We start from the raw sequence: 15,882 nt of genomic DNA on the forward strand, positions 1-15,882 counted from the left end.
GACTCTGATGCTGGGAGGGATTGGGGGCAGGAGGAGAAGGGGATGACAGAGGATGAGATGGCTGGATGGCATCACCTACTCGATGGATGTGAGTCTGAGTGAACTCTGGGAGTTGGTGATGGACAGGGAGGCCTGGTGTGCTGCGATTCATGGGGTTGCGAAGAGTCGGACATGACTGAGCGACTGAACTGAACTGAGTCTGATATTTACAATTTTAATAACAAGTTTTGTGGTATATCATTTCTTGAGTTCATAAAGGAATCACATTCAGTCATTAAAGACTATCAATATGGAGCTATAAACAAGTAGAAGTTCATTTTTCTCTAATGTAAATTAAGTTCAGGTAGGTAGTCTGGTGAGGATGTGGTGGGTCATTATAGAGTAAAACTCTCTCTGTCCTTAGCATATGATTTTATCCTCAAGGTCAACTGTTGGAGCTGTATTAGTTTTGGTAATCATGCTATTTTCCTGGAGAAAATTTTCCACATCTAATTGTCTAGAACTTAATCCCTAATTTCTGGATACTCTCTTTGGTTTCATTGATCTATGCAGCCATTTTTATGCCACTATCATATTGCTTTGACTACTATAGGTTTGTAATATTTGAAATCGGGGAGAGTAATATGTCCAGCTTTGTTGTTCTTTCTCAAGATTGCTCAAACCTAAGCTTTCAGCGTGATTCTCCCCTGACCTGGGGGAGAGTCAGTGCAGTCAGCAGGTAGCCATTTCTCTTACCCTTCTAATGCAGTTTGCCTTGGTCTCTGTGGTGCTTTGGCCTCAATTCTGTAATTTTCTCAGTGATGTCTTATCCATGAATACTTGTTAGTTGTTCTTTTTGTGAGAGGGAGTAAAGTTGGGAACAATTTATGTTGCCATCTTGGTGAGATCACTCTTCTATAGTAATTTGAAATACTTCTATCTTTTAGTATTAAAGTGACTGAATCACCATTACAATATTAGAGTATTCAGAATTTGATTATATTTTTTCCACTAGAATCTACTATTTATGGGACAAAATAGTAGATCTTTGCAAAGATCTGTGCAACACATCACAAACATCATTTCAATTGTTTCTCAAGGTAAGTATCACATCCATGTGTTACAGAGAAAACAAAAGTTTCAGAAAAAATAAGCCATTTGCTCATGATTACATTGTTAGGAATAACTGAACCATAATTAGATCCTAATCTGACCCTAGCCAGCCCAATAGCAAGGAAAAGAAATGAAAGTTTTAAATTTTGGACATTAAGAAATAAAGCTCTTTATTCACAGATAACAATGTAAAATAGAAATTTAAAAGAATCTATAAAGATTTATTAGAAAGTATATGTTTATAGGGAAGATCAATGAATATAAGGTTAATGTACAAAAATCTATTGGATTTCTATATACTGATACCAAAAATTAGACAATTAAATTTTTACAATTACAACTTAAAATATCATCAAATACATAGAGATAAATCAAATAAAAGATGTCTGAAACTACTATGTTCAAAATTATACACCATTTCTGACAGAATTTTTAAAAACCTAAAGAAGTGCAGAAAAATACCCTGTTCATAAATTACCCTGTTTATATAAATTAGAAGATGCAAACTTTTAAAGAAGATTGTTCAGTTTGATCTATGGATTCAATGTACTTCAGTCAACATCTTTTTTTTTTTTTAATTAAAAGCTTGTTTCTAAAACATGTGGATGAGCAAAAGACTTGGAATAGACCATAAGATCTGAAGGAGCAGAGTAGGAAAACTTACAGACTTAATATAAAAAACTTTATAGCTGCAATAATTAATAGAGCTTAATAGAATAAGCATAAATACATAAATCAATTGAACAGATGAGAGACCGCCATACATATACAATTATTAAACTTTTTACAAAGGCACCAACTGCAATTCTTTGGGGGGAAAAGTTTGTTTCCAATTAATTATTGTAGTGAATTGGATATCAATGAGTAAAGTGAGCAATGACATCCACCTTATGCCATCACAAAAATTGTTTTCCAATGGATTATGGAACTAAATAGAAAAGGTAAAATAATAAAGCTTCTAGAATATAACATTGGTATTTTTAAAACACTTTTTCTGCTTTAAGATTTTTAAAATTTCTGTTTTCATTATTTTATAGGTTCAGAATGATATAACTACATTTATATTCATTTTACTTATACTTGCCAATTTTTGTTGTGCTTCTCAAACCTGATGATCTACATTTCTATGAATTCTGGGAAAAAAGCCTTTAAAGTTATTTCTCTGAATATTCCCTGTCACACATTCCCTCAATTGCATGGAAAGTAGATCTTTCTGGAACCATTATTAGACAGATATTGAATTTTTTTGGTATCTTTTATGAAAACTAAGCTTTTTCTCATGCTTAAAAAAATTTTTTTTTCTCATTCTGTGAGAAATTCTTGGATCCATCAGCTAGCTTCTGTCTTTTCTTGCATTATATCTGCTGCTTATAGCATCCATTCTTTTACATTTTGGTCACTATATATTATATTGACATGATTTTTTTGTTTGTTTATTTCTCAAATGTGCCTTTTAAAAACATATTAGTTTAATTGTGCTTGTATTTATTCCTATAAGCATTTTATGAGTCGCTTATTGTTTGTATTTTTTCATCTTATCACTCACATGAAAGACAAGGATGCAACACAAATGACATAACCAGACTTGTCCCTGGTGACCGTGTGTGCTACCCACTGAAGCCCTGTAAGATTAATAGGACATTAGGTGGACCCTTAAACAGACAGAAAACATTGAGGGCCAGGTGGTTCTCTTATGTGCTTACGTACTATATAATATTCCAAACTTGATTGTAACTCAGAAAAAAGAATGAGTTGTCCTTTTCTGTGACAGAAATAAGCCAGAAAGCAATGTACAGATGCCTTTACAATCACTGTCCTCAAAGAAAAAGAACATATGACAAAGATGAATGACATATGATGAAGACAACAATAAGAACATAAGAGATTAGAAGCACAGTAAACAATGGAATAAAAATTAGACCAAATTTTGAAGGAATTACCTTATTACTGAAGAGGGACCCTTGAGCAGAAACAAAACCAAAGTCTGTCTATACATTATTTAATAAGAGTCTTGACTAAAGCAAAGGGACCTGGAAAAATTAAAAGTGAAGGAAAAGACAGATGTGTACCAAGCAAAGAAAACACAGGAGATAATAATAACCTGAGATAAAGTATGAGTCAAAGTGAAAATAAAAAAATTAAACAGGAAGACCAAAAGAGGAAAAAAAAATGAGTCAGAAAGGATAATTAAGTTGGAGTCTTCAGAGTTAAAAAAATTTATATTTTCACCATACTTGGCATTGTACAGTGAGATTTAAATCTACTGTATTTACAAGAATAGTTTTTAGATAACTCTATGTATATGTTATTATTGCTCAGAGACATTCCATTGGTATGACTTTCCTTATAATGAGTTATTCTTAAGCTTTAAGTTCTTGATTGACTCTGCCATATTTTTCCAATATATTTTGATTTGTTTCTCAGTGAGGAATGAATAGATGTGACTCAGCAAAAGAGGTAGGCTCTTCTTTTCTTGAAAACTTTATTAGAGCTGCCTTCATGGCTTTGTTTCTCAGGCTTTAGATCATCAGATTAAGTGTTGGAAGCAAAATATTATAAAAAAACAATATCAAAATAGTAGGCTTCCCTCATAGCTCAGTTGGTCAAGAATTTGCCTGCAATGAAGGAGAATGGTTCAATTCCTGAGTCAGAAAGCTCTGCTGGAGAAGGGATAGGCTACTCGCTCCAATATTCTTGGGCTTCCCTTGTGGCTCAGTTGGTAAAGAATCAGATGCCTGCAATGTGGGAGATCTGGGTTCGATCCTTGGATTGGGAAGATCCCTGGAGAAAGAAAGGCTATTCACTCCAGTTTTCAGGCCTAGAGAACTCCAATGACTGCATTAGTCCATGGGGTCACAAAGAGAGAGACATGACTGAGTGACTTTCACTTTCAAGTAAAGTCTAATGCAGTTGGAGAGTCAATATGTGGCTTTAGAAACTCAATACAATATTGTAAAGTAATTAACCTCCAATTAAAATAAATACATTTATTTAAAAAAAAAGAAACTCAAAGGACACCAGTAGAGACAAACAATATGATGATAGCTGGTGGAGGGGGCAGGTGGAAAAGGCCTTTGCTCTGCCCTCAGCAGACGGGATCCTCAACACAGCAGAGAATGTGTGTGCATGTGTGTGCATGTGTGTGTGTGTGCGTGTGTGTGTGAGTGGGTGAATCAAATGGAAATGAAGCAAAGAAATGCCATCAAGGACAGGAAGCCAGTAACCCCAAGCTCACTGACATACTCATTGGAACAAGTGACTTTTAGGAGCTGGGAGATATCACAGAGAGTTTGTAAATGATATTGGCACCATAGAAGTGATGGAGAAAGTAGCAGATGTATGCATAACTTCAAAGATGACCCCACTGATCCAAATGGCCAAGATTTCTTGAATACAGATGTTGACGTTCATGATGATTTCAGAGCGCAGAGGAAGGTAGACAGACAGCCACATAGTGATCATAAGGCATCACTGTGAGCATAGCCATCTCAGCAGAACCACAGAGAGTGAAAGCACAACACTGCAAATGCATTCCCAGAGGGGAATATTGCTACTGTGCAGAGTCAAGTTGCAACTGAACCTTGGTCCAGTCACAGAAATATAACACAGGTCCAAGAAGGAGAGATGTTTCAGGAAGAAATATACAGGTAAACAGAGACTGCCATCCATGGAAGTTGCAGTGCTAATGAACATGTTACCAGTTAAAGCCACTAAGTATAAGGCCAAGAACAGAGATGTGAAAGAATATAATTATTTATTTATTCTTAATATTTCTCTTATATTACATCATGTCACACTGCTTTACAGTTTGTTGAAATAAGGATAGACGGTAAAAGCAAAACAAAAGATTAGAAAAAATTCTGTAGATCAACATTTTCCATGACTAGAAGTTGAGAAAAAAAAAAATAAACCACAAATAAGATAGAAGATATTCTTGAGATGTCTTTTCAAGCTGCCTCCATTTTTAATAACACTTCATAGTAATTGAGAGTTTGACCATTGTGTTCTAAAAATATTGAAATTATTTGAAGTTAAATTACTGGTTATTTTCTGTTTATTCATGATTTTTTTTAAAATTTTATTTTATTTTTAAACTTTACATAATTGTATTAGTTTTGCCAAATATCAAAATGAATCCATCACAGGTATACATGTGCTCCCCATCCTGAACCCTCCTCCCTCCTCCCTCCCCATACCATCCCTCTGGGTCGTCCCAGTGCACTAGCCCCAAGCATCCAGTATTGTGCATTGAACCTGGACTGGCATCTCGTTTCATACATGATATTTTACATGTTTCATGCCATTCTCCCAAATCTTCCCACCCTCTCCCTCTCCCACAGATTCCATAAGACTGTTCCATACATCAGCATCACTTTTGCTGTCTCGTACACAGGGTTATTGTTATCATCTTTCTAAATTCCATATATATGCGTTAGTATACTGTATTGGTGTTTTTCCTTCTGGCTTACTTCACTCTGTATAATAGGCTCCAGTTTCATCCACCTCATTAGAACTGATTCAAATGTATTCTTTTTAATGGCTGAGTAATACTCCATTGTGTATATGTACCACTGCTTTCTTATCCATTCATCTGCTGATGGACATCTAGGTTGCTTCCATGTCCTGGCTATTATAAACAGTGCTGCGATGAACATTGGGGTACACGTGTCTCTTTCCCTTCTGCTTTCCTCAGTGTGTATGCCCAGCAGTGGGACTGCTGGATCATAAGGCAGTTCTATTTCCAGTTTTTTAAGGAATCTCCACACTGTTCTCCATAGAGGCTGTACTAGTTTGCATTCCCACCAACAGTGTAAGAGGGTTCCCTTTCCTCCACACCCTCTCCAACATTTATTATTTGTAGACTTTTGGATCACAGCCATTCTGACTGGTGTGAAATGGTACCTCATAGTGGTCTTGATTTGCATTTCTCTGATAATAAGTGATGTTGAGCATCTTTTCATGTGTTTGTTAGCCATCTGTATGTCTTAGTTTTATTTATTATTTTGCCTCCTTGCCTGGATAACAAGAAATCATGACATACCTCTTAAAAATTCCCCTTAACCAAGGAGAAACACCCCAAGACACATATTAATCAAATTAACAAAGATCAAACACAAAGAACAAATATTAAAAGCAGCAAGGGAAAAACAACAAATAACACACAAGGGAATTCCCATAAGGATAACAGCTGATCTTTCAATAGAAACTCTTCAAGCCAGGAGGGAATGGCAAGACATACTTAAAATGATGAAAGAAAATAACCTACAGCCCAGATTATTGTACCCAGCAAGGATCTCATTCAAGTATGAAGGAGAAATCAGAAGCTTTTCAGACAAGCAAAAGCTGAGAGAATTCTGCACCACCAAACCAGCTCTCCAACAAATACTAAAGGATATTCTCTAGACAGGAAACACAAAAATGTTGTATAAACTCGAACCCAAAACAATAAAGTAAATGGCAACGGGATCATACTTATCAGTAATTACCTTAAACGTAAATGGGTTGAGTGCCCCAACCAAAAGACAAAGACTGGCTGAATGGATACAAAAACAAGACCCCTACATATGTTGTCTACAATAGACCCACCTCAAAACAGGGGACACATACAGACTGAAAGTGAAGGGCTGGAAAAAGATTTTCCATGCAAATTGGGACCAAAAGAAAGCAGGAGTCACAATACTCGTATCAGATAAATTAGACTTTAAAACAAAGGCTGTGAAAAGAGACAAAGAAGGTCACTACATAATGATCAAAGTATCAATCCAAGAAGAAGATATAACAATTATAAATATATATCCACCCAACATGGGAGCACCGCAGTATGTAAGACAAATCCTAACAAGTATGAAAGGAGAAATTAACAATAACACAATAATAGTGGGAGACTTTAATACCCCACTCACACTTATGGATAGATCAACTAAACAGAAAATTAACAAGGAAAAAAAAATACGTATCTATAAAGCTCACTAAAGCAAAGCACAGTAAAATGAGGTATGGCAATAAAAGGCGTTAAAAAAAACAAACAAACAATAAACCAAAAAATACACAATGCATCTGGAAGAATTGCAGAGGTTCATGGTAGCATCAAAAGACTTGAAAGATTCAGAGGTGATGACTCCTATTCTTATCCAATTTAACCCATCTGTTTTTGACCTGGGCAAAAGTCAGGTAGAGAATGACTCCATTTGGAGGATAGAAATTAGTGTTAAATTAATAAACTTGTGTATCAATTGTAAAAAAAAAAAAAAAAAAAAAAAATTCCCCTTAAATAGTATGTTAAATGGTGAGTTATTTAATTTTCTGAGTAATTATGTCCTAGATTAAAACTCTCAAAATCTGAAAGCATAATAATTTTACTTCTCACATTAAAATGTGCTAACCTGGAGGAGTCATTTAGACAGGCTTAAAAAACTGTACATGTTACATGAGCGATAGAGGCAAATTTCTGTAACTAAATCCAGAGAAGAGTTTGTTGAGATATATAGCAAATCTATTTTATCACTGGCATCTCAAAAACAAATTCAGCATTAGACTTCCATGGCTGATGTTTCATTTGTTCACAGTTCATTTCTATTACCTAAGAATGCATTGTTGAACACTAGACAAGCCTTTTGCAGGTACACATGTATAGATTGGCTTCCCAGGTGGCTCTAGTGGTAAAGAACCCTCCTGGCAATGCAAGAGGTGTAAGAGACGTGGATTCAGATTGTGGGTCTGGAAGATCCCCTGGAGGAGGAAATGGCAATCCACTCCAGTATTCTTGCCTGGAAAATCCCATGGACAGAGGAGCCTGGAGGGCTACAGTCCAAAGGGTCACAGAGTCAGACCTGACAGAAGTGATTTAGCATGTACACACATATATATGTATTTATATCTATCTATATATATATGTATTTATGTATTTGATAAACAATTCAAGAAGCAATATAATTTCACATCTCAACTGTCTCATTGCTTGTTTATGCTTCAGAAGATACCATAGACTTCTTCAAATCAGAGTTTCCTTCTGATCACCCTCCTCAATGCCTTCTTCACTTCCTTGTTCCTCAAAGTATAGATCAGTGGATTTAGTACAGGAGTGACCACACTGTACATAATGGCAATGATCCGTTCCTGGTCCATGGAGCTACCTGAGGCAAGACGAATGTAAATGAAAAAAACAGGACCAAATAAAAGAACAACTACCATGAAGTGAGAGGCACAAGTGGACAGTGCTTTATGGAGCATGCTACAAGAATGGGTCTTGAAGAACAGATAAATAATAATGTAGAAATAGGAGAGAAGGGTTAGAAAGAATGAGCCCATGGCAAAAGTCCCTGTGACATTATTGAGCAGCCACTGGTTGAGCTCAGTGTTCCCACAGGCCAGCTTGAGCAATGGCTTAACATCACAGAAGAAGTGATGGATGTGGTTGGAACCACAGAAGTTTAAGTGAGATGTCATTACTGAGTGCAGCAGGGCATGGAAAAAACCAGTGATCCAGATAGTGACAGCCATCTGGGTACAGACCTGATGACTCATGATAAGAGTGTAACGAAGTGGTTTGCAGATAGCCACAAAGCGGTCAAAGGCCATCACGGGCACCAGCATGGCCTCTGTACTACCCAGAAAGTGGAAGAAATGAAGCTGGCTTATGCATCCCAAGAAAGAAATTGCTTTGTGCGTAGAGAGGAAGTTCTCCAGCATCTTTGGCAGAGTCACCGCGGAGTAGCAGATATCTAGACATGACAGGTTGCCCAGGAAAAAATACATAGGAGAATGAAGTCTTGGATCAGAGATGACAACTATCAGGATGGCTCCATTTCCAGCCAAATTGAGAAAGTAAATTGTAAGGAAAACCATGAAGAGAACCGGCTGCAGTACTTGGATGTCTGTCACTCCCAGGAGGAAAAATTCAGTGACGGAAGTTTGATTCAGCATCACCTAAAAGACAAAACAATAATGAAATGCTATCTCCTGTGGGCTTCCCTGGTGGCTCAGCCTGTAAAGAATCCACCTGCAATGCGGGAGACCTGGGTTTGATCCCTGGGTTGGGAAGATTCCCTGAAGAAGAGAACAGCTACCCACTCCAGTATTCTGGCCAGGAGAATTCAAAGAGCCGGACATGACTGAGCCACTTTCACTTTCATCAGAACCAAAGGCCTCCTGCTGAGGATTTTCCTACCTAGACATCATATTCTGAGGGAGAGCATTGTTATTTTAACCATTTACAGCACCAGAAATTGTATAATATTTGGACCATTAACTTCATAAATATTAAGGTTACATGTTGGTAATGAACTGTTTCTTAATCACTTTTTTTCTTCATTAGGTTTATCATTATTATTTTTTCCTTCACCCAGAGATTCAGAGGTTGTTGCCAGCCTAGCATCTTATCTGGCTGTGAACTTCTACATTCTGATACAACTTCCCTTTTGTCATCCCAAGTCAGCTCTAACAGAGGGGAAACTTTCAAGCACTCCCCACTGCTGTCTCTTGACTTAGTAGGAAACCACCTGAAGGGTTTCACTTCAGAAAAAGACAATGAGAGAATAATAAGAGCTAAAGGAATCTGAATAGAGATGTAAACATTAAAGTGCTCCCTATAAAAAGGAAATCATCTGAAGTTTGGAAAATCCCTGAGAGGAGAGACAAAAGATTTTAAGTGACTAAAATAAAAAAGTGAATTAGGGGACATTTCTAGGGATCCTGTGGGATTCTAGGCTTTATAACCAGATAAAGTTTGAGAAATTATCTAACTTTTATTACACCTTTATGAAAGACTGGCTCCAAGGGATTCAGAGTAATTTTCCATAATCAGTCCAGTTCAGTCACTCAGTTGTGTCCAGCTCTTTGCGACCCCATGGACTGCAGCATGCCAGGCCTTCCTGTCCATCACCAACTCCCAAAGTTTACTCAAACTCATGTCCATTGAGTTGGTGATGCCATCCAACTGTCTCATCCTCTGTCATCCCCTTCTCCTCCCACCTTCAATCTTTCCCAGCATCAGGGAAATTAATAATTATTATTAATTTTCCTTAATAGCCAAGTATATTTTGTAAAGTGTTAAACTCTGTGACTCCTGCTTAAGATATAATTGTCATGCCAGATATTATTTTTGGTTCTCTACACAAAACAAAATCGTATCAAAAATTCATTTGGAGAAAAAACCTTTTCCTAACATTATAAAAACAGCAACGAAACTTTCTGAAACAAATGATTTATTTCACTGCATCATAAATGTTTAAAGATTACATATCTACTTTTGAGAATATCTAGAGATATGGCAATAAAATTGTAGGCAGTAAAGAACCTTCATAATCTACAAACACAAGGTTCATTATAAGATAAGAAACAGGTCTAAATCCTTGGCTTGTAAATTTAGTACAGGCAAGAAGACAGATAATATGGACAACTCTCCAGCTTGTCTCCTAGTTCATTTTCCTACCTGGTTGAGTGTTCAAACTCACAGTTAAGAAGGCTTATCAGGTTGACACTCCTGAAAAGTAAATGGTATAAAAATACTTGAAAAATAAAGAGTAGAAACATATTTGACGTGATGGATTACAGTATATGCTCTTCATCTTCTAAAACCTCTTCTTGCTGAAATTCTGCCTGTTTTTATGATCCACAGATCTTTAAACATATCATCCCTAAGAGAGGATGTACCCTGGTGAAGATTATTATAAAAATTAACATGTTACTTTTCTTTCCTTGTAATATAAGAAAATTCTCCTCGGGGAATTCATATCTTGAGTTCCATTTTTGTTGTTGTTCCTATTTTCTTTGCTTGCTGTGTTTCTTTCTTAGTTTTAGAACCACAAACAGTTTGAGACAATTCACAATGACCTCATGTTTTCTTAAATTACCTTTTATTTCCTGGGACCAGAGGTGTGGATGCATTTTCTTATCTTGGGCACTTTCCTTCAAAAACTCTGTAAGAAATGGAAGGAAATTGAGCAATGACAGTTAAAGAATGAGGGCCAGTGATATCCCATTGATCCCTACAGAAAGATATGTGTATTTCAATACCTTTTAAATATTTTGCTCATTTATTACTGTGGTTCTATGGAAAACAACAACAAAAAAGAGGAATATGGAGAAGTAGTATTGTTTTTGTTTCTTCTAAATCAGATTCTTCACTGTTGGGATTAACACTAAAATATTTTCTTTAATTTTGGGGTCCCTGAGCTCACATTTCTCTCTGGGACAATGAGGCTGGTCTCTCCAATGTGTATCTTCACTTCTTCCTATATCCTTTAGGTAAAAATAATTTATCTGATTCATTGAAGGAGTACCTGTATGTGATCTAACATCTATCAAAGTTTTCTAATTACAGTTATGAATGCCATGTACTTTATATATCTTTCTACTGTAGTTTATTTTTCTTCCTTTGCTGAAACTTATTACATATTCATCACATTAATAGTTTCTTGTTCTAGGATATGCTATAAATAGAATACAAATCAATAAGAATTATTGTATACTCATTGTGTAAATTATTGTTCTCAGTCCATATATTTTTATTTCTGTCCTTCCTTGAAAATCTCCATATCTTTTTTTATTCCCCCCTACATCTTTAAAGTGATGCCAAAAATGCTAGAGGGCTTCCTGCAAGCGGTATTTATTTCTATGGCTGGGTCCTTGACCCAGTTCTTTATCTTTGACTCTCCCAGGATAGCTGGATGCTTCTGGGTGGTTGTCAAAGAACATAATCACTACTAGTAATTATTACCCTCTCTGCCACTCCCAGATGGTACTTGGAGCTGGTGGACATAGCCCGTCTATCTGGCTTAATGGTGGATGGATTGGTTGTGGCCCTGATGGGCCCAGTTGAAGTTCTGTGGCCCAAACAAAATAGCCGCTTTCTCTGTGACTCCATGCCTTTGATAAGCTTGACCTGCTTATCATTCAATATTTCTATTCAATAGAATGTGAAGGACTAGAGAGCCCTTCAAGAAAATTAGAGGTACCAAGGGCACATTTCATGCAAAGATGGGCACAATAAAGGACAGAAATGGTATGGACCTAACAGAAGCAGAAGATACTACGAAGAGGTGGCAAGAATACACAGAAGAACTACACAAAAAAGATCTTCATGACCCAGATAATCACGATGGTATGATCACTCACCTAGAACCAGACATCCTGGAATGTGAAGTCAAGTGGGCCTTAGGAAGCATCACTACGAACAAAGCTAGTGGAGGTGATAGAATTCCAGATAAGCTATTTCAAATCCTAAAAGATGATGCTGTAAAAATGCTGCACTCAATATGCCAGCAAATTTGAAAAACTCAGCAGTGGCCAGAACACTGGAAAAGGTCAGTTTTCATTCCAATCCCAAAGAAAGGCAATGCCAAAGAATGCTCAAACTCCTGCAGAATTGCACTCATCTCACACACTAGTATAGTAATACTCAAAATTCTTTAAGCCAGGCTTCAACAGTACATGAACCATGAATTTCCAGATGGTCAAGCTGGTTTTAGAAAAGGCAGAGGACCCAGAGATCAAATTGCCAACATCCGCTGGATCATGGAAAAGGCAAGAGAGTTCCAGAAACACATCTATTTCTGTTTTATTGACTATGCCAAAGCCTTTGACTGTGTGAACCACAATAAACTGTGGAAATTCTGAAAGAGATGGGAATACTAGACTACCTGACCTGCCTTTTTAGAAATCTGTAAGCAGATTAGGAAGCAACAGTTAGAACTGAACATGGAACAACAGACTGGTTCCAAATAGGGAAAGTAATATGTTAAGGCTGTATATTGTCACCCTACTCTTTTAACTTATATTCAGAGTACACCATGAGAAATGCTGGGCTGGAAGAAGCACAAGCTGGAATCAAGATTTCCAGGAGAAATATCAATAACCTCAGATATTCAGATGACACCACCCTTATGGCAGAAAGTGAAGAAGAGCTGAAGAGCCTCTTGATGAAAGTGAAAGAGGAGAGTGAAAAAGTTGGCTTAAAGCTCAACATTCAGAAAACGAAGATCATGGCATCTGGTCCCATCACTTCATGGCAAATAGTTGGAGAAACAATGGAAACAGTGAGAGATTTAATTTTGGGGGGCTCCAAAATCACTGCAGATGGTGATTGCAGCCATGAAATTAAAATACGCTTGCTCCTTGGAAGAAAAGTTATGACCAACCTAGATAGCATATTAAAAAGCAGAGGCATTACTTTGCCAACAAAGGTCTGTCTAGTCAGAGCTATATTTTTTCCAGTAGCCATGTATGGATGTGAGAATTGGACTATAAAGAAAGCTGAGTGCTGAAGAATTGATGTTTATGAACTGTGGTGTTGGAGAAGACTCTTGAGAGTCCCTTGGACTGCAAGAAGATCCAATCAGTCCATCCTAAAGGAAATCAGTCCTGAATATTCATTGTAAGGACTGATGCTAAAGCTGAAGCTCTAATATTTTGGCCACCTTTGCGGAGAACTGACTCATTGGAAAAGACCCTGATGCTGGGAAAGATTGAAGGCAGGAGGAGAAGGGGACGACAGAGGATGAGATGGTTGGATGGCATCACTGACTCATGGACATGAGTTTGAGTAAACTCCAGGAGTTGGTGATGGACAGGGAGGCCTGGCGTGCTGCAGTCCATGGGGTTGCAAAGAGTCTGACATGACTGAGTGACTGAACTGAACTGAAGTGAACTGACCTGCTCAGACTCTAGAGTGAGTGGTCTAGGTGGGAACATTATTCATTAATTGTGTGGTCTCCTTCATGACTCCCTTTGAACTGATTGTTGAATTTTCTTTAAAATATATTGGATTCATTTCTTTTTTTTGTACAAATGATCTGTTACAGTGTTTAATTATCTCATATTTAAATGTGATATATTGCTACTTTTATTCAGTTTTAATTTAAATCTTTGGATAGAAAAATTTTTTGTAAGTTTTGTTCATTTTTAAAAGGTGAATTCATTTCTATTTTTAGTTGTATTTCATATCCTACTAACTTTTCTATATAATCATTGTTGCTGTAGCTGAATATTTGATTTGTATATGTTGGTTTTTATTAGGCAGCATTACTTAAGCTTCAAATTCATTTTAAATTTGCTTCTTATTTACATCGATTTTATTGTTACTGTTTTAAATGAACAGACTTTCAGAGCACTTTTAGTTTCACAGAAGAATTGAGCAGAAAATACATAGTTCCTACATAACCCCTCTTTGTTTCCCACACAGCCTCCTCACTACCAACATCTCTACAGAGAAATACCTTTGTTACAATCAATGAATCAACACTGGCATATCATTCCTGATTAAGCCCATGTGGTGGCGGTGGTTTATTCGTGAGGTCGTGTCTGACTCTTGCGACCCCATGGACCGTAGCCAGCCAGGCTACTTTGTCCATAGAATTTCCCAGACAAGTACACTGGAGTGGGTTGCCATTTCCTTCTCTAGCCCACCATTTACATCGTGTTTCATTTTTTGTGTTGTACATTCTATGGGTTTGGACGAATGCATAATGTCAGGTATCCACAGTTACAGTGTCACACAGAATGGTTTTCCTGCCCTAAAAATCCCGAGTTAGATCTCTCTATCTTTCCCTCCCCAGACTCCTGGCGACCACTGATCTTTTTATTGTCTTCAGTTTTGCCTTTTCCAGAATGCCATGTACTTGTAATCTTCTTTCACTTATTAATATGCCTTTAAGATGCCTTCATGTCTTTTTGTGGCTTGATAGCTGTGCTTTTTTTTCTTTTTCTTTTTACCTATCCATTGTATGGATATGGCTTCCCAGGTGGCAGAGTTAGTATAGAATCTCCCTGCCAGTGCAAGAAAGGCAGGAGATGTGGATTCAGTCTCTGGGTTGGGACGTTCCCCTGGAAGAAGAAATGGCAACCTGTTCCAGTATTCTTGCCTGGAAAATTCCAAGGACAGAGGAGCCTGGTGGGCTACAGTCCATGGGGTCACAAAGAGTTGGACACAACTGAGACTGAGCATGCAGGCATGTGTAAGGATGCACCAGTGTCTATTCACCTGTTGAAGGGCATCTTGTTGACTTCTAAATTTCAGCAGTTATAAATAAAGCTGCTATGAGCATCCATGCACAGGTTTTTGTGTGAACGGAAGTTTTCAACTCATTTTGGATAATTTACAGTTTTTATAATGTCAAAAATAATATGCTCTGTATTATTTAAGATTTTTGTCTCTTTCCTTCCTCTTCTTCTATTTACTATTTATTTTATTATTTAATTACATTGGCTGAGATCTATTACAGTAGCAGGGATGCAGTAGTGGAAACCTTTATTTTTCTTTCATATATTAAAAGGATATTTCTAAAGTTCTTCACTGCATGTGACTTTGGCTGCAGTTTTTTTTTTTTTTTTATGGCAGCTATTTAAAATTCTTTATCTGTTAGAGGACATTATATTTTAAGTCTGATTTCTGCAGAACTGTCATTTTCTTTTGTGGTAACGTGTTACAGCCGTCCATAATGGTGTTTGGTGAGTTGTTCCTTTTAGTGCCTTTGTAGTTGCAAACACCTTTCTTCTATAGGTGGGCTTCCCTGATGGCTCAGTTGGTAAAGAATCTGCGTGCAATGCAGGAGACCCCGGGTTGATTCCTGGGCCAGGAAGATCCTCTGGAGAAGGGATAGGCTACCCACTCCAGCATTCTTGGACTTCCTTTGTGGCTCAGCTGGTAAAGAATTCTGCTGCAAAGTGTGAGACCTGGGTTTGATCCCTGGCTTGGGAAGATCCCCTGGAGAAGGAAAAGTCTACCCATTTCAGTATTCTAATCTAGAGAATTCCGTCGACTGTATAGTCCATGGTGGTCGCTAAGACTTGGAC

At 37.2% G+C, this 15,882-nt stretch overlaps 1 protein-coding gene across 1 annotated transcript; it reads right to left on the reverse strand.

Moving 5' to 3' along the window:
• Positions 1 to 8,088: 8,088 nt before the first annotated feature.
• LOC147347210 (olfactory receptor 12D1-like) lies at positions 8,089 to 9,097 on the reverse strand. The gene has a single exon (XM_086370521.1). It carries the CDS (start codon positions 9,013 to 9,015, stop codon positions 8,089 to 8,091), a length of 927 nt encoding a protein of 308 aa, XP_086226647.1. The 5' UTR covers positions 9,016 to 9,097.
• Between the last annotated feature and the right edge of the window lie 6,785 nt (positions 9,098 to 15,882).

Source organism: Bos grunniens, chromosome 23, assembly GCF_055505025.1.
Source record: "Bos grunniens cultivar Pamir isolate PY7600 chromosome 23, Bosgru_T2T1.0, whole genome shotgun sequence".
Lineage (NCBI taxonomy): Eukaryota > Metazoa > Chordata > Mammalia > Artiodactyla > Bovidae > Bos > Bos grunniens.